The sequence below is a fragment of the Protopterus annectens genome, chromosome 9.part0 (genome assembly GCF_019279795.1).
Source record: "Protopterus annectens isolate FY-2018-M chromosome 9.part0, PAN1.0, whole genome shotgun sequence".
Lineage (NCBI taxonomy): Eukaryota > Metazoa > Chordata > Ceratodontiformes > Protopteridae > Protopterus > Protopterus annectens.
This window is the reverse complement of record NC_056743.1, coordinates 1,624,860,597-1,624,880,901: the sequence shown is the minus strand read 5'-3', so window position 1 is coordinate 1,624,880,901 and position 20,305 is coordinate 1,624,860,597. Positions and strand designations below refer to the sequence as shown.

The following is a 20,305-nucleotide window of genomic DNA, read 5'->3' as shown; positions in this document are numbered from 1 at the left end:
CCTACATGAATAGTACCGTCTTCCCACAGCAATAAGTTCTCTAGTTCATGTTTCAGCGTAGGTGTCTTCTGTGTGGATTTCACATGGCCTCCATACATCTGCATGGATTTTGTCTTTGTACTCTACTCCTTACACCTCCTTAACATATACCATGGGTGAATTGGACTTAGCTGCCCATTGGTTTAAATGTAGAATGTGAGTGGTAGTATGTAACTCTGAATTAGCTCTGCATTAGATTGGTGCACTGTCTAGGGCAAGTTTCAGTGCCTAGCACCCAATGGTTGTGTATATAGTCTCTGGCACCCCCATGACCCTTTAAAGGATACAGCAGGTTATCAGTAAATGATGGATGGCTAAATGGAATGTATGACTCTGACAGTTAAACATGAAGTACTGCATTTCACAACACAGAGATGCCAAGTGGAAGACAGCACTGGTGTTTTGCTCAAGTACAATGTACCTCATGTATGACTGATACACAATGGGCCAGATTCAGGAAGCCTCCGTGTAAGAGTTATAACTCTTACACGGAGGCTGCAGTTAAACGGGGTGATGTCAGCATGTCATGCATATGCATGAGGTGCTTGAGGCATGCTGAATCACACTAGTAACTCTTACACGGTCCGTGTAAGAGAGTAGGGGGGCGTGTCTGTAGGCTAAGCCCTGCAAGCGGACACGCCCCCGGAAGACTAGAATGGCTGAAAGTAAACAGCCACGAGAGAGGCCATGGAAATGTGAATAAACACACTACACAACACATGCCTTGACAGACCATCAGTGTATAAAGTGAAGAGATGTTATAAAATTAAATTAAAACCTTTTTTTTTTTTTTTAAACCCCGTAAATGTTTGCTACTGTGTGCGCTCGTGTGCGTGGGTGTGCTACTAGTGCAATTGCAGTTAGCAGTCAGTGGAAAAGGATATAAAAACTAAATATGCAAAGTAAGCCAAGAAGTAATAGCTTAGCGGTAGAGTTGCTGGCCTAAGAGTAGGCAGGCAGGGTTTGAGCCCCCACAACAACCTTTTTTTTTGTGTAAATAAGCACTAAAAAGCCCCCTGACAGTATTGTACAAATGTAAAAGTATTCCCTTTTGTAAAATGCAATGAAATGGAGCATATATTTTGAAGTAACACAATAATAAAAATAGTCAGAAATGTACTCATAGCTAAGCTGCTGTGAGACAGACTGCCCGTAGCTGAGTAGTGTTTAAAAAGCTGCAAACTGCGTGCCCGCTGCTAAGCACCGGTTTAACAGGCTGAAACTGTTTGCAACTAGCTGTGCTGAGCTGAACATGTGTGTCACTAGCCAATTAAGGTTTACCCCAGCGCACACCGTTTGCGCGCCGCTCCCACAAGCTAACTGCCAGTGCGCATGCGTTACCTCCGCAAACGAGCGCAGACCTGCTTTTAAGTGCTTAAAAGTGCTTTTGGCATGTTTGATTGACAGGTCTCAACTCATTTCTGTCAGGAAAATCAAAAATCAGTTGCCAGATTCGAACCCAGGATACCATGCACTAGAGTCAAGGTACTAAACCACTAAGCCATGACAGCAATACCTAGAAATGCAAAAATAGCATATATATGGGATAAAATCCAGAATGGAGCATGATAAAGCATTTCCAGTGAAGTAGATACAATTCCAAAACGGCCAATCAGAGAAATGTGCGGGAAAAGTGGCATATATAAGCCCCATAGGTGGGAATACACAGCAGAAACGATTGTAGAACAGACCTGCAGTCAGAATGAGTGGAGTAGGTGAGGGACGTTGCTTTTGAGCAGAGCGTTGGGGCGTTGAGGAGTCCAGATACATGGTCTGGCTCCTTGTCCATCATCACGAGGCCCAACTCATGCAGGGCCAGGTCTCATGGGAAGCGTATAGGGCAGAGGCATGGGACCAGTTGGCTCGTGATCTGACCAGTGCTACTGGCATTCCACGCACTGGTGAGCAGGTCCGTCACCACCATGCGGACCTGAAGTAACGCAAGCAAGACCAGTTGACCGAATGGATCCAGGAGGCCCGGGATATGCCCAACGCCCCACTACTAAGTTACATTTTGCTTATGTATGTAAGGATTTCAGCTGGCTGATACCATGGAGATGTGTAGTCCAATATTACTTCTTTCGTATTACAGCTGCAGGTGTCCACTCTGCGAACCGTGAGATGTATGCCCGTAGGCTGGTGCGGCTGCGCCACCATGCAGGTTAGTAACCCCACCCATTACATGTAAATAAATATTGTACTGTAGCATGTATCAGAACACTGCAGTGTATTGATTAAAAGTAATATAATGTGCAAGCAGGAATTGTAAGTCTGCAGGTATGGCTGCAACAAGTTCATCAGTATGCAAGTGTAACTGGAAATATAATTGATAGAATTAAACAGTGCTGTAATACAGATGTCCTACCATGAATTAAATATAGTGTAACCTGCAGTAGTCTCAAGAGTACAGCTTTAGAATCTGAGGTAGTCATATGTGAGATATATCCCCTGTTGAAATGCTGAATCATGACAGAAGTGAGGCTGTTGGAAAGTGTTTGAATCACCACCAGTCTAACATGTGAACAAAGCCTAGAAGTACCAACCTGAACTGTAAAGTTGCAGGATGTGTGAGAGTGACAGAAAGGGTCATGTATGAATAAATAAAGTAGTAATAACCCTGAATATAGTAGCCCCAGTGTGTTTCTACAGAACTAAATGCATGTGGGAAGTACATCTTAATATCCCAAACTGATTTCAGTGTGTCAGAATCTGGAATGTCTAGGCCAAAGTCTGTATGGTGATCACAGTAAACAATTTGCAGATAGAATGAATGATTATCTGACAGACTAAACAGCCATAGTTGTCCCCTGTCCTGTCATCAAAGTGTAGCAGGATGATGTATCTGATCAGATTCAAAATAAGTAGGATAGTGATGTATTTGTAACAGGTGTAGCATGACAGTCAAATAAAAATTATTTTGAAACATCAGCCTCAACTTAATTGTGTACCTATTACAAATGTAAATCAATGTGTAACATATGAATGTGTCATCACTTTCTATCTCCACCCAACCCTATAATTCCATATAACAACACCCACTAAATAATGGTATGTGAACATTTCATTAATCATGGACATTTGTCTGTTTCAAAAATATATGCATGTCTGTTTGTGCATGTGCCCTGTTCGTACCTGCAAATTTGATGGCCTGTTGCCATTAATCAACCCTGCATGTTGTTTTACTGTGTATTTCTGTTCAAATAATGCATGTGATATTGATATTCCCCTTGTTCAATGGTGTTAATATCTGGGTGTTTGTTTGATGGGAATACCAATGCATGCTGTTACAACTAATCTGAATGGAATAAAATGCCACTAACCCAAACTAACATAACTACTCAGAAACCTAGAACACTTGGGAAGGCAGGTCCCAGCAGACCCACCTCTCCCACCTCAGCTGGCGACTGCACCTGGCACTAGTGCCCAGGCCGGACCCCCCCCTCCGGTGGCCCTGTGCCACCATCGGGTGGAAGCGCTGCAGGGGATGGGGCCCATCCCCCCTCTGCAAGTGTGGCCGGAGGGGTTCGTCCACTCACCCTCCAAGGTGTCCGGTCTGTGGTGCGAAGGGAGATCCAAGACTCCGTTCTTGGGCCCCTACGCCAGCTCGAGGCTCGTGTGGCACAGCTAAGGGCCCCGGCCGTTGCCCCGCCTACACAGCCCCCAGCACAGCCCCATCCTGGGCTGTGAAGGAACAGTGGCAACTGCCTATGGGTGGGGATATCAGTTCCACTGTTGCCATCTGTGGGCTCATGCATCTCGGATATCCCAACCTCCGTCCCCGTCAATTGTGTAACCCCCCCACGTGTGTCATACACCGCCCCTGTATGCGTCTTGTCTGTCTTGTCTGTTAACCTACCCAACCTACCTCCCCAGCTATACCGACTTCCTTCACCTGACATCCCACTCTCACCTGAAAAAAATAAAAAAAGGGCACTCTGTCCCACAAAAAAATTACACCCCATATATAGCTGTCCATGTTGCACACATGTCCGCTGGACATTTAAACTGTTAATTGCAATTGGCTCTACAACAAATATTAATGTTGTCCTGACACCTCTCTCAGGGGTGGAAGGTTTCAAATGTCTCATGAAAATACATAGAAAAACACAGCTGTTGCTGCGAAAGATATGGGCATCTATGGGCCTTACCTACATCCTTCCTGCAAATCCCACGCTTGTTTCCCTACTGTCTTACCCTCTTTGTGACCCCTTTTTCTGAACTTTCCTGTCACCCCATTTTCTTTCTTTCAAAGAAAATAGCGCGGGTGTGCGCTTGTGTTAGCGGGGCTCACCGCCAGTCGCATCGTGAGCTCAGCAAGCAGCGCAGACCTGGTTTAAAGTGCTTAAAAGTGCCTTTATGGCACTTTGATTGACAGGTCCTGCACTCAGTTTGAAAGCTTGCAAATAAAAATAAATTCCCACTGTCAGTCTCGAACCCAGGACCTTGGTAACATTAGTCTGTATGACCTACCACTAAGCCATGCCTGCCTTACAAGAACACAGTGCTAAAATAAATATAACATGTAATAGTAAAAATCAGTATAAAAGCAATATAGGAGATGTACTATCTGAAGCATGTCAGGCAGAGTTTTAATGGCCAAATTACTGGATTCCCATACTAGGTCAGTGTTAACAGAAACAGCCCTGCTACTTGTTAGCTTGTACATAATAAAGTAAGGTAATGTACATATATGAAGGTACATAGATCTACACATACATATATATAAATATATATAAATACATATGAAATATAGTTGTAGGTGTCAGTATCCATACACACTCACTACAGGAAACAGTGAACATAAATGCAGCAACCTGAATCTGCAACACAGCCTGACCCCTGTGTGACCTACTTACCCTTCTAACTGCTTAAAGGTGGCCTCAGCACTTTGATTGACAGGCCCTGTACTCAGTTTGAAAGCTTGCAAATAAAAATAAATTCCCACTGTCAGTCTCGAACCCAGGACCTTGGTAACATTAGTCTGTATGACCTACCACTAAGCCATGCCTGCCTTACAAGAGCACAGTGCTAAAATAAATAGAACATGTAATAGTAGGAATCAGTATAAAGGCAATATAGGAGGTGTACTATCCAAAGCATGTCAGGTAGAGTTTCAATGGCCAAATTACTGGATTCCCATACTAGTTCAGTGTTAACAGAAACAGCCCTGCTACTTGTTAGCTTGTACATAATAAAGTAAGGTAATATACATATATGAAGGTATGTATAGCTACACATACATATATATAAATATATATTAATACATATGAAATATAGTTGTAGGTGTCAGTATCCATACACACTCACTACAGGAAACAGTGAAGATAAATGCAACAACCAGAATCTGCAACACAGCCTGGCTCCTGTGAGATGTACTAACCCCTTTAACTGCTTAAAGGTGCCTCCAGCACTTTGATTGATAGGCCCTATACTCAAGTCAAAAGCAGAATATAAGCATACTAGTAGGCCCTACCACAAGACCATTGTAACACTAGTCTGTATGACCTACCACTAAGCCATGACTCTCATACAGGAATATAGTGCTAAATAAGTGGAACATGTAATAGTAGGAATGAAGATAAAGGCAATATAGTATGTCTACTACCCAAAGCATGTCAGGCAGACTTTTATAGTCCCAATTACTGGATTCCCATACTAGTGTAGTGTTAACAGAAACAGCCCTGCTAATTGTTAGCTTGTACCCAATAATGTCAGCTAATGTACATATATGAAAGTATGTATATGTACACAGATATATATATATATTTATATAGCAATACATATGACATATAGTTGTAGGTGTCAGTATGCATACACACTCACTACAGGGAACAGGCAAGAGAAATGCAGCAACCTGAATCTACAACACAGCATGAAGCATGGGAGATGTACTAACCTTCACACTCACAGAACACTGTCAACAGCATACCAGCATGCTCCACGCCCTACAATCTGAAAGGCAACGCCTATCTCACATACCCTTTTATAGCAGTGTCCTGAAATCACAGTGAGACATGCAATCAGTACACACCTGGCTGCATGCAATTAGCAAATGCTGCCTTACAATTGGTGCAGAGGCCATCACATGGACCTATGCAGATACCTACAAAAGCATTGAGTACCCACACTACACTCATGCAATACATTCATTGCACAAAACCTACAGAGAAAGAGAGAGAGAGACAGAGAGAGAAACAAACAAATATAACGACAGCCAGCAGCAAAAGCAGCAGCAAGCAGCAAGCAGCAAACAGCAAGCAGCAAGCAGCAAGCAGCAAGGAGCAAGCAGCAACAAGCACCACTGGCACAGCAACAGCTGCCACAAACACAGGTAATGCAAAGTAGCAGGTTAATCCTGTGTATACTGTGACACCTCTAAATGTATCATAGTTCACTATCTATAGGTATGTCCGTGAGATAGGTTGTGTGTACATAGTCCTGAAATATAAACATATGTAATATTGCTGTACATGTTGCCCATACTTAACACTTCCATAGCTTAGAACACATGGCCAGTTGTGCATATGATGCAGTAGTTCCCAGGGTCAGTAGAGGTTCCTCCTCATTGGTGTGGGACCACTGTGTATGTATGGCACTGTTCAGGTACATATCCTGTAGTATGGCCAGGGATTAATATCAGTCTGTCATGTGGTGCTATGTCCTCCAGGGGTGAATGTAGCACACATCCAGGGATACCATTTCGTAACAGTGATGCTATGTGTTCTGCAATGATGAAGGTGGCTCTCACCTGGACATGTGAGAGGATAGGGAGGTGACAGTCATCTGGGATAACTAATACCACATGTGTAGGAGAATGGGGGGGGAGTACCTGCACCTAAACTGTCTGCAACAATGTTGCCAATATCTGTGCATTTGGTGAATGTGAAGCATCTTAACACTGCTGACCACAGATGCCTTGCTGTCATGTGAATCTGCCCTGTGCTGCAGTAGCCTCCTACTATTGTTATACAATATGCCTGTATCTGTACTCCACTGGACAGGATTAATAAGTGGTGTGCAGTTGTTCTGGGTTAGATATGTGTGTGCACAGTACATGCAGTATGTGGGATGTCTGTTTTAAGCATATGCAAAGGTGCTGGCGGTGTGTGTTGTGGCTTCCACTGGCCCAATGGGCTGCATGGATAGCATCACTGTCATAACTACTGAATAGCTGTGTAATTAAATGCATACATAGCAAGGTAGTGTACTGTGCTTGTGGTGTTGTTCGGATATGTAAATCCAGGCTGAGTAATGTGTGCACATCACAGGGTTGGGTTGGATGGCAACACACATCCAGTATGTAGGGATGAACACCCAGAATGTGTCAGACGTGTTGCCTGTGCAGAAGTATCCGGCCATTACCTGTGCATCCCCCACAACACACACACATGCAACATATGGCAGAAGTACTATAGCAGTACACACATGTTCATAGGTTCATACTAGGCTATTTGTCCTAGGGCATTGGTAAGCCTAGTAGAATGTGTTTGTCTTTCGCCACCCAATTACAAGTTATGCTGCTATGCCCTTGTCCGATGTTAGTATACTGTGCCTCTGTCTAACAGTGACATAGAAGTGATACCTGGGGTACAACTATGATCTACATCCACTCATCCAGATTCCTATGGAAGAGAGTCAATGAGGGACTCTGCCTAACCTGTAGTGTGAGCTCATTACAGAGTGAAGGGAGCCTCTCGGTTAGGAATATGCCCTTCCAGCATGTCCATGTATGTCAGTGCTGAGGTCCAGCTCTCCTGAGCATGTGGCTGTATGGGACTCTGATTGCCTGAGGTGCAGCATGTTCATTACTGCTGGGTAGGACATGGCTGTATATGGCATGCACAGATTGCCTCTGAACAGGCAGTAAGCCACTGAGTCCAGCTGGATTTACTTTACCTGGGCAGCATATGACATCTGTGTGAGCCATTGCATCCCCTTGATGAGGTACTGTTGTCCTGTACCAGTTGCTGTGGGTGTCTGGTTAGGTACATCCCAAAAGGTGCATTGTACGCAATTATAGGCTTAATGATGGATGAGTAAAGAGGCACAATGACCTCCCTTGCCATACATGTGAATCCCTCATGATTAGCTGGGCTATATAACATGTCTTTCAATCCACATTGGCCATGTGGTTGACAAATGACAGACCGCTACCATGTTTCTTCCCCAGGTCCCCAACTACATCTTCTGTACTCAATGGCCTAACACCTATGTTGTACTGTGCCACCAATGTGGAGGCATGGGAATCTGCATTGAATACTGATACTCCCCCTCCTTTGTTCAAGTGCTGGGGCCAACAAGAATGGTAACAGCTATAACCTGGTAGTACTGGTGTGCTCCTGTGAAACCTGAAACAGGTTCATGTTACTGCACAGATATCGATGTCCAGAATGTTAAGTAGGGTTTTGAGTGTGTGCATCCTTAGGTCTAGACTTCCGGTGTTGAGTAGCATCACTCTTACTTCCTCATCCTTTGTGATACAAATGGATGTGGGTTTGCCTTATGAGCCTTGCCTAATACAGGCACTATGGGTGTAGCAAGAGGCTCCGCCAAATTCCAATAGGACAGGGGTGACAGGTGCAAGCTGTCCCTAGCAAAGCATACCACCCCAAGATGGCAGGCATTGGCACACCTGTGAATGACACCAGTATGTCAGTCAATAGTTGGAAGGGATCATCGTGCCTTGATATTGTGGCATGGTTCTAGGTGAGGGTAGGATGCTACTCAAGGTCAGGGTCAAACTGTCTTGGGCTACATGCTCAGAGAGCTCTGTACTGTCTCATGTCATGTAGTCCAGGGAGGAATGTGTCAGGCCATTCACACCAGCATGGACATTGACTGAGTCATACCTGTACTTGCCTTGGGGTTACCTGAGTGTTTGTGTTATATGGCAGGTCATAGTGGCCGACAGGCTGCACACCGTGACCCTCACCTCGTTAAGCCTGGTGAACGTGATGTTAGTGTGCCTGATGATAGAGGCACCTAGTACAGGTGTATGAGGTGTGTTGTTTACTGTTAATGGCTGTGAGTGTTCAGCACATTGGCTTTGTGTGATATGTGTTGCACATGCTCGTTTCCGTGGTAGTGGTTGCATGGATGTCTGCTTAGGAGGTCTCTGCTGCATAGGCATAGCTGTGGTCCGAGCCTACAAGTATGTTCATGTGTGATCATGTGTTAGGTCCACTGTTGTGGTAGGTCTATGTGAGACTGAAAGTGTAGTGTGTGGTCTCCTTGGCCACCTGACTGGTTATGGCAGTATTGAGTAGACAGAGCCTAGCCTCCAGTTTGGTATATGGTTGCATCACTCACATGAGTTTGAATTTGTTGTTAGGAGGAGGGGGTTGTCTGTGTACATGCATCTGTTCCAACATTGTCTCTGGAGTACCACACTCACCAGCTGGACTGGGGAGGGCACTGACAACTGATCTCTGGACATGCTAGAATACTATTCTGAATTCTGTAATAATTAATAATTGAAAACAAGGTCCAGTGGGGAGTGAGGGTGTACTGACATTACCTACAACTGCTGACTGATATAAAAGCATCAGTGAGCAAGTGCCAGGTAACCTAAGTGCAATGTGTCACAATTAAGTAAATGCAACAATGAGAAGCAGTCACTTGCTGTCATGTGTAACATGGAAATACGTACAGTAAGCAATGCAGATATCAGTAGTGGGTCACAGGCGTGTTGACAAGCTGTGTACTATGTGGAAGTAGCATACCAGTGAAATAACAAGCTAACAAATAACAAGCATATAAACAAAGGTAGATCCAGGAGGCCTGGATGTAGTGGTTGCTACAGCAAACAAGGTGTAGCAATGTCAGTAAGATACAGCTCAGATATGCAGGCACTATAAACCTGAAACCAGATGTCCCAAGCTATGAATGGCAGAGTACAGCCTATTGTCACACACGAGTGCAGACCACAAACCTTGTTAATGTTAAATAACTGGCTTGAAGGCCAACTGCCCATACCAGAACTAATACACTTGTACACTGGGCCCTCAATCAGCAGTTCCCAACTTCAATGGATGAAAGATATGTGTCCTGCCACCACAGTGCTTGCCACCAACCTCCCTAATGTAAAACAACTGGTCTGAAGGCCAAGTGCTTAGTACAAATGACATAGAATGATAGCTACACTGTAATCAAGTTTTAACCAAGCAGTAATAAGTAGAAGCTAATACTCCCTGTATAGAATGTGTACCATGTATTGTTGAGATACTATGCTGATAACCTGTTTGTGTACCTGTCCAGCTTGACATGGCTCCAAAAAGGAACCCATCATATTCTGCTGCAGAGGATGTCGTGATTCACCAGAGCCTGGTGCGTGACTATGCCATCCTGTTCTCACGCACCACCCAGAATCAGCAGGAGAGGTCTGCAATGTGGCAAAACCTCGTTAGCAGGATAAATGATGTTGGCATGCATGATAGGACATATGAGCAGGTGAGACATCACTGCAGTGATTTGATAAGAAATGTCCGCCAGCGTGCTGCAGATATCCGCAGGCAACAGGTTGCCACAGGTGGGGGGGTGGCCACACATCCCCCTCCTCACCAGACAGGAGGGGCTACTGCTAAGTGTTGTGGATTCAGCCCCAGAACAACAACAGCAACACTCATGCATCATGATGGAGGTTGGATCCACACAGCAGCAAGACACCAAGCGTGCAGGTAAGATGCCATATTCATTTATTGTTATTACTTTTACATTTGTTGACCCAGATAGTCTAGCTGGATATATGTCCATTTTCAGTAGAGGCCTGTGGAGAAAAGCTCCACACATAACGTAATAAAGGCAGACAGACAAGTTGTTAATACAGACAGCCAACCTGATAGAATTGTACACCAGCCTGTTAACTAAATCAACATACATGTAAGGAACTCAAACAGTTTAGAGTCATACACAATGTACCATTGGTTTCAAAGCAATCCTACCTAAAGCATAACGGTTATGCAATAAGGCAAAAGCCATATATATAATAGTTAGGGCTCAGAAGGGTAGAGAAGTAGAAGAAGTATGAAAGATACAATGATATGGAAGAGGCAGGAGTCAAGAAGGGAAGTGAGGAAAAGAAGGAAGACAGTCAAGAGGATGTGGGAGGGATGGGAGAAGTAGGTCAGAGCATAGAAGGACATCAAGGTGAAAGAAACAGGGTAGAAGCTAGTTTCTATGCACAGAGGGGTTAAAGGTAAAGAGAGGGTAGGGAGAGGGACGTTAGCCTGGACTCCAAGAAGAACAAAGCCAGTGGTTTTGGAAGTACAGTTTGAGTTGTCGTTTGAAGAGAGGTAAGGGTGAGATTAGAGTTAACCCCTGGTATGTACATATGACTGTTCTGTACACTGTTACTTCATGCACATAAGGTGTGCATGTGGTATGTATCTGTCATCATGATATATATTCAGACATTATGTGCAGCTGATGTGTTTAAGGGAACTAGTGTACTACTGTACTGTATCATGTGCAAAACAAATGGCACACATGTGCCCACTGACATTACTCTCTTCACACTTCCAGGTCCCTCCCATCTAGCAACGAGGCAGGCCATACATGCTGGTGAGTCTTTTTAACATTATCTGTAAAGCAATTTATAAAACTAGGAAGAGTAGTGTAACTCTGTAGTAGACTTGCTGGTGACTGTGTTCACAATATCCGTAATACACAGTTGTAGTAAATTGAGTAGTGTAACACGGTACTGATGTGTGTGTTTACTGTGGGGTGTGCATGTGTGCAAGTGTGCCTGTGCCCAAGTGTGCATGTGTGTTAGTGTCCATGAGTGCATGTGAAAAACTACAAATGGCACAACTCATTGTAATGGTATGCACTACAGATGCAGGCGTACAACTCACTGCTAGGTTTTTACTTGGATGACACATTTAGAAGTTCCAAATTAGCTATATTGGTGAGCCTCACACCAATGAAGATACTTAACTGTTTAGAGCTGGCACATACCATGGTCAAAAACACAAACCCAAACCCTACTCAATTCATCAAAGTATCTCTAACTCCCTGCACTACCAAAATGTTACAGGAAGTTACAGTACAGCATATGTAGAAAGACTCAACCACAAATTAAAGGCAGAGAAAGATGACTGATACACCCATTCTCTGAGTTCTACTGAAGATGTGTCTCACCACACTATGACAAAACAACAGCACTACAGAAACAGCTGCATCCTACACCTACAGATTACTAATATGCAAAAACAAACTCAGAGACATTGGAGATGCACACCATCTCTGGGAGGATGACAGCCACACTTTATTGTACCACTCTCCCCATGGTGTCATTAATATAATATGTAAATATATGTAGTCATGACAATAGAGCTAGAAACATTTGTGAATCATTCTGCAACATGACTGTGGTCTAGGGAAGTCCAATGTTATGATGTCATATCCATCCACTGTAGTCCAAAGATTTTGAATATAGACTGTTATTTATTTCTACAAGGCTCATCTCTGGATCTGGCCAGCAGTCCATAGCTACAGTACATATCTGAAGAGGGTACAGTAAATTGCAAGCCTGAATTGCAAACGTAACAGGTAGTCTGCATCAGTATTAACTGCCACAGTTCAAATATCATTAATGTTGACAGCTAGAATCAATGATCCCCATCACCCTGGTACATTGTATAATAGTACTTAATATTAGCAATACTGCAGTTATCTTATCTGAGTATTCCTTTAAACTTTTTATTTTCCTGAGTATTCATTTAGACTTTTTAACTTCCTGAGGTATTTATTGTCTGTCATCCTATATCTCAATTCAGAAATTCTCTTAAACATGTGAAATCAGCTGCCAGGTTAGACAGCTCTGATCGGAGCTCATGTCTGCATACTTTGACCCCAGCAAGCCAGAATCTTCCCCTAATGATACCTGTACACCTCAGATAAAATGTTTGATTTAGCTTCATATCATGTGCTTTTTGTTATTCCTTCAGATGATTTGCTTCTTCATTTGTGATATCTTTACAGTTCTTAACTAAATATATGGTTATGTGCTGTCATTTTTAATTATCATTAAGTTTTTGCAGCTTGCATCTGTACTTGCAGTACCTTTTGTCCATGTAACAAAAACTATAACTAAATTATATTGTGTTAATTGATACAAAAATCATAATCCTAGTAGCATCAGACTTAGCATCCTATAAAAGTTCACAAAATACCACTTATGGCACACTTCTCAAAATCATCCTAATTTCCTGTCATTAGAACTCTCCCAGCCATTTGGGCCACTCATTCCCTTCATCAGTGGGACATTGGTTTTAAACCCTATACTTTGTAGTGCATAGTTAGCTGTGTTCTTGTTTAATGCCATTTGAGTCATGCTTCAGGTTTATACATCTTACACTGTGTCTCTAATAAGCAAAACAATATCACACACATCTTATTATTTCAGAAAAGTATGTTTGTAAGTATTAACTTTGCCTACTTTGTATTCTTGATGGTTGAAACATCTTTGTTGAGCGCTGAAAATTTCTTTCTCAATATGTGAATTGTTATGGTAAATAGAATCGTGTTCACCTGAAATGAATAACAAAGGTGTAGCCACTGTGGTTAGGTTTATAGTACACGATTTGAAATATGAAGAGGCTTTACAACAAAAATATATAGTTTCTTATAAGCAATATTAAATTTTAGATCATGTTAACTCGCATATGCTCATTCATGTTCCTGACAGCATTTTTTTTTTTATGATTTCCATTTTTCCAACTGTAGGCTTCCTTTTACTATAATTTTATCTCCATCCATTTACATACCACTAATATTTAACTAAATCATTTTGATGGCATGTGTGATGCCCTTGCACTGGCCCAGTAATCAGGGAACCTCAGTCCTCACCACTAGCACCAACGGCGTGAGAGATGTGCACATTGGGAGGATGACAAGTATGCAAACAGTAAAGTACAATTTCCCTTAAGAGCACACAGAGATCACAGTCAGTCTGGGGCTGGCTGGTCCCTCTTTCTCCAGATCCCCAATTAGACTCCCCACTGGCACAGCTATAGGTTAAGATCTCAGCCGAGTGGTTAAGCCAAAACCTCCAGCATCCTCTCTGTCCAACCAGTGCTTTGTGTCCATGCCCAGGTAGCTCACACACACACGCACACGCACACACACACACACACACACACACACACACACACACACACACACACACACACACACACACACACACACACACACACACACACACACTCTTTGAGATTTGATTTAGATACAAACATACAGACACTCCTGGGGAATGCTGACACAGGTTCACTGGCTATGCCCCCCTCTGCCCAGACTATACAGTAGTACCAGCTGCCACCAACCACAACTTATCAGCTACTATAATGCCCTTACAAAGGGTGACCAATTCTACTGTGTAATGTTACTATTATTCAAATGGTAAGTGTGACCAAGACTTTTAATGATATTTATGAAAAAAGTGGCCCATACAGTGGCAACAAAACATATGCAAGGACTCTAAGATCTTAAATACCTTTAAACAAACCAGCCATAATTAAAGGTTTAAATATATTTAATAATTGATAAAAGAACAAGACAATATTCAATAACTCAGCACAGTAAAAAGAGAGTTCAGAATCACAGGAAATATTTTAAAACAACATTGCAGGACAGTCTCACATAAATACAGAAAACATTTCAACTACTTTTACTATATTCCTATCTATCTCTAAGAGAGATACTATGATCTATGTCTTACTTACAGAGCAAGACAGGCAGAAGTGCTGATGAGTGGATGTTTCTAGATCCAAGACAAGATACAAAATGCACAATCTCTGAGAGGGTTTCCGAATTAACATCAAAACATTTTTACTGCTGGGTCAGCTGGAGGCCATCACTCTGTCACCTGTCTTCAGTTCTCAGACTAATAGAAACTTAAAATTGTAACACCTCTGTGTCAAAATACTTATCTCTCAGAAGTTTGCCTAGAACTGGAAGTCATAAAACAGTTAAACATGTTTACATTTGAAACCTGTAATTATTTCTGTTTCCAGACAATAGAAAGAAATCTCTAGCTATAGACATCCTGTCTCCTGGCTCCCTTGAAACTGAGATAAACACACACAAAACTCTTTACTTGTCAACCTATTATTTTATTGTTTTGCAAGTTAACTCTGTATGTTCCAACTTACTATTAATATAGTTTATATACACTTCTGTTATTTTCCAGTAGGGTACACTGTGGTTACATTCTTGAAGCTCAGTACAGAACATACAGTTCAACAAACACTTCTGCACCAGTAGTTTAATATACACATAACATATAGCTCTCTTTAACATTTCTAAGACAAGCATATGAATCATATTAATATTCACAAATGATAGAATTATTTACAAAATTCCAGATAGCTGGGCTGGCAGCCTCACAGGCACGGTTTGTTTATTCCTTGAGCAGGATTCATCACACACTTTCCAGAAGTACAGACCAGATTCAGAAATTTGGCCTGTACTGATAATACTACTGTGCAGGGGGAACTTGGGGATCCATGTTCAGGCCACTCAATGGAAGCTAAGTAAAATGCCATAAATGTTATTGTAAATCATATGACACTACACAGGATTCAGAAGTTTCTGGCTACTAGTACCACTCTGACAAATGTGCATGAAATGGAAATACTGCCATTAGTGATAAAGAAAATGGCCATCGCCATGAAACAGGTAACAGTGCACATAGATTCATAGGTAGGTACTAGGCTATCTGCCTAAAGGCTTTTTTATGCCTAGCCAGAATGTGCTGGCTTTCTCCGCCCCCTTAGATGGGTTCCCTGTGTGTCTGTCCAGCAAAGCCAGTGAAGTGATTCAGAAGCAATTCACTATTGTGTTTAATGTTTACAGTATTTGGGTTTTATATATAGTGAAATCATTTAATTGAGATTATATAGCTCTTAGGCATGCTGTACTAAGTATTTCAAAGTGCCTACTGATGTTAATCACTGTTTAAGAGCTGAAAAGGTCCACTGTGTCTCCATGCATTTAGTGCATACTATATACTGACACCAGATGGTTATCAGCACTCCAGTGAAAAGGGATTATAACTGGATCTTCAATTATAACCAGCCTGTAAAACATGGAGAGCTGTCATTAGGCTGCAAAATAAATAAAAAGATAACGTTGCCATAGTGGTACTCATATGTATGAACCTCACTATTACAAGGGACTACTACAAGGGTTCATATCCCAAGTACTCATTTGCTCAAATTTGTACAGATTTTCTTTCCTTGGATTACTTGAGGGCAAGCCTCCCCAGATCCCCCAGACCCCTTCCTTACTTATGAATACTCTGAGGTCACATAGCAGACACACAGAGCATGAGAATGTGCTTGTATTTAAGCAGATGAAACAGTGTGTGCTTGATATGCAAGCACTTCAATTACATGTTAGAGGAAGCTTGTTATAGTAAGGTTCTTATGTGTGACCCTCCTTTTTTATAACAAAGTAAATTTCAGTCTGCCACACATAGCTTCATAGGCATATACTGGGCAAACTCCACTGTGGCCTTTATAAGCCTAGCCAAGCACCCAAAATGTATCCCGTGCGCTTATATGCTGGCGTTTGAAACTCCAGTCAAGTCTCTCAAATGTTTCCTCTAAGTTTACACGCCTTAGAGGTTATTCTAAGGATTATATGTAAGTTAGGGCAAGATTTATAGGCTGCCACTGTCCATTACAGACAGGGTATATTACCAGTTTCTTATCCACTGGTCCAGGTTTCTTTTGAATAAGGCTAGGAAAGAGGTCTGTTTCATGTAGATGGAAAGCTTGTTCCTGAGAAGGGGACTTGTTGGAGACAATACCCGTCCTATTTATGTTGCAAGAAAAACTGAAATCTCTACATCAAGTAATTCTGATGCTCTTCATTTTATGGATATGCAAAGCGCCCATCAGAGTAGGATCAAAGGATACCTTGTATGCCAGACATAGAATGCCTCTTAACTGTCCATAGTGAACAGATACAGAGACATGACTTTCCGGTTATCTGCATAGGAGATGCTGTTTATGCCCCACATTCTTTGCTAGGAGCCTCTGTGAATGTTCTAGTTGTTGCATGTGCCTGGTCAGGTCCATAGCAAATGGGGTGTTGTACATGGTGATAGGCCTGAAGAGGGCCAGTGGAACTATGACTTCCATGGACCTAGATTTCACATCCTTTATAAGTTGAGCAACATACAATTTCCTTACTATCTTAAGTCACATTGTTCAAAAGCTAGGATATCTACATACCTAAATCCCGGATTTCTGGTTCTGCTCTTAGGGTGTGCTATCGATTAAGTAATTTCTAGGATGGCTAACTTCCTAAAGGGTACTATCACACATGTGTTGGCATTGAGTTTTAAGCCATGGTATTAGCACCAGTCATTTGTTTGTGTTAGTCCTTCTTGTAGAATGTTAGTGACTTGGGGGATTCTATGACTTCCTCGTTTGCAATCATCTGCAATCTTAGTCAGCTAGATGTCTTTGACATTAGCCTTAAATTTTGAGAAGTAGATGCCAAAAAGGAGCAGACCCAACACACAGCCCTGAGGGATTTGGCTAGTGATCAGCCTCTTTCTGGAGGTGGTCTCCACTATCTTAACTTCCCAGCTCCTATCTAAGAGCCAAATAGAAATCCAGTGCATAATATGGGGGTTTATGCCTATAGCCATGAGTTTGTTTACAATGATGGCGTGAGTGAGGTATTGTGTCAAATGCCTTAGACAGGTCAAGGTGGACAGTATGCACTGTTTTACTCTCATCCATTGCCTTGGTGACCCTCTCAAAGAAGTCCACCAGGTTAAGTAGTCATGATCTGCTGTTGATGAAACCAGATTTGGTTAGATCCAGTGTTTGAAGGTTTTCTATGTCCTTATTAATTATTTCCATGACAATTCTTTCCAAGGCTTTGCATATAAGACTAGTTAGACTTATTGGTCACTATTTCCTGGAGTCTGCTGATGGTCTGCCCTTATGTAGAGGGATGACCGCTGTCTCTCCATTTGCACAGCACAAAGCCTGTCTGGATATAATTCAACTGTGTCTATAGTGGTCCTGAGAGGTCACATTTCGGGCTATGTAGGATGTACCTACATGAATAGTACCGCCTTCCCACAGCAACAAGTTCTCTAGTTCATGTTTCAGCGTAGGTGTCTTCTGTGTGGATTTCACATGGCCTCCATACATCTGCATGGATTTTGTCTTTGTACTCTACTCCTTACACCTCCTTAACATATACCATGGGTGAATTGGACTTAGCTGCCCATTGGTTTAAATGTAGAATGTGAGTGGTAGTATGTAACTCTGAATTAGCTCTGCATTAGATTGGTGCACTGTCTAGGGCAAGTTTCAGTGCCTAGCACCCAATGGTTGTGTATATAGTCTCTGGCACCCCCATGACCCTTTAAAGGATACAGCAGGTTATCAGTAAATGATGGATGGCTAAATGGAATGTATGACTCTGACAGTTAAACATGAAGTACTGCATTTCACAACACAGAGATGCCAAGTGGAAGACAGCACTGGTGTTTTGCTCAAGTACAATGTACCTCATGTATGACTGATACACAATGGGCCAGATTCAGGAAGCCTCCGTGTAAGAGTTATAACTCTTACACGGAGGCTGCAGTTAAACGGGGTGATGTCAGCATGTCATGCATATGCATGAGGTGCTTGAGGCATGCTGAATCACACTAGTAACTCTTACACGGTCCGTGTAAGAGAGTAGGGGGGCGTGTCTGTAGGCTAAGCCCTGCAAGCGGACACGCCCCCGGAAGACTAGAATGGCTGAAAGTAAACAGCCACGAGAGGCCATGGAAATGTGAATAAACACACTACACAACACATGCCTTGACAGACCATCAGTGTATAAAGTGAAGAGATGTTATAAAATTAAATTAAAACCTTTTTTTTTTTTTAAACCCCGTAAATGTTTGCTACTGTGTGCTGTGTGGGTGTGCTACTAGTGCAATTGCAGTTAGCAGTCAGTGGAAAAGGATATAAAAACTAAATATGCAAAGTAAGCCAAGAAGTAATAGCTTAGCGGTAGAGTTGCTGGCCTAAGAGTAGGCAGGCAGGGTTTGAGCCCCACAACAACCTTTTTTTTGTGTAAATAAGCACTAAAAAGCCCCCTGACAGTATTGTACAAATGTAAAAGTATTCCCTTTTGTAAAATGCAATGAAATGGAGCATATATTTTGAAGTAACACAATAATAAAAATAGTCAGAAATGTACTCATAGCTAAGCTGCTGTGAGACAGACTGCCCGTAGCTGAGTAGTGTTTAAAAAGCTGCAAACTGCGTGCCCGCTGCTAAGCACCGGTTTAACAGGCTGAAACTGTTTGCAACTAGCTGTGCTGAGCTGAACATGTGTGTCACTAGCCAATTAAGGTTTACCCAGCGACACCGCTTATGCCGCTCCCACAAGCTAACTGCCAGTGCAAGACCTCCACAAGCAAACGAAAGGCAGACCTGCTTTAAGTGCTTAAAAGTGCTTTTGGCATGTTTGATTGACAGGTCTCAACTCATTTCTGTCAGGAAAATCAAAAATCAGTTGCCAGATTCGAACCCAGGATACCATGCACTAGAGTCAAGGTACTAAACCACTAAGCCATGACAGCAATACCTAGAAATGCAAAATAGCATATATATGGGATAAAATCCAGAATGGAGCATGATAAAGCATTTCCAGTGAAGTAGATACAATTCCAAAACGGCCAATCAGAGAAATGCGGGAAAAGTGGCATATATAAGCCCCATAGGTGGGAATACACAGCAGAAACGATTGTAGAACAGACCTGCAGTCAGAATGAGTGGAGTAGGTGAGGGACGTTGCTTTTGAGCAGAGCGTTGGGGCGTTGAGGAGTCCAGATACATGGTCTGGCTCCTTGTCCATCATCACGAGGCCCAACTCATGCAGGGCCAGGTCTCATGGGAAGCGTGATAGGGCAGAGGCATGGGACCAGTTGGCTCGTGATCTGACCAGTGTTACTGGCATTCCACGCATTGGTGAGCAGGTCCGTCACCACCATGCGGACCTGAAGTAACATAAGCAAGACCAGTTGAGCGAATGGATCCTGGAGGCCCGGCATATCGCCAACCGCCCACTACTAAGTTACATTTTGCTTATGTATGTAAGGATTTCAGCTGGCTGATACCATGGAGATGTGTAGTCCAATATTACTTCTTTCAGACACAGCTGCAGGTGTCCACTCTGCGAACCGTGAGATGTATGCCTGTAGGCTGGTGGCGCGCCACCATGCAGGTTAGTAACCCCACCC

The 20,305-nt window shown here is 42.7% G+C and overlaps 1 protein-coding gene across 1 annotated transcript in view; it reads right to left on the bottom strand.

Moving 5' to 3' along the window:
• Positions 1-13,473: 13,473 nt before the first annotated feature.
• LOC122810734 (adhesion G protein-coupled receptor E3-like) overlaps positions 13,474-20,305 on the bottom strand; it is a 242,835-nt gene continuing 236,003 nt past the window's right edge. The window contains exon 8 of the mRNA XM_044082297.1: positions 13,474-13,569. Coding sequence (XP_043938232.1) covers positions 13,474-13,569 — 96 coding nt within the window. The remainder of the gene's footprint in view (positions 13,570-20,305) is intronic.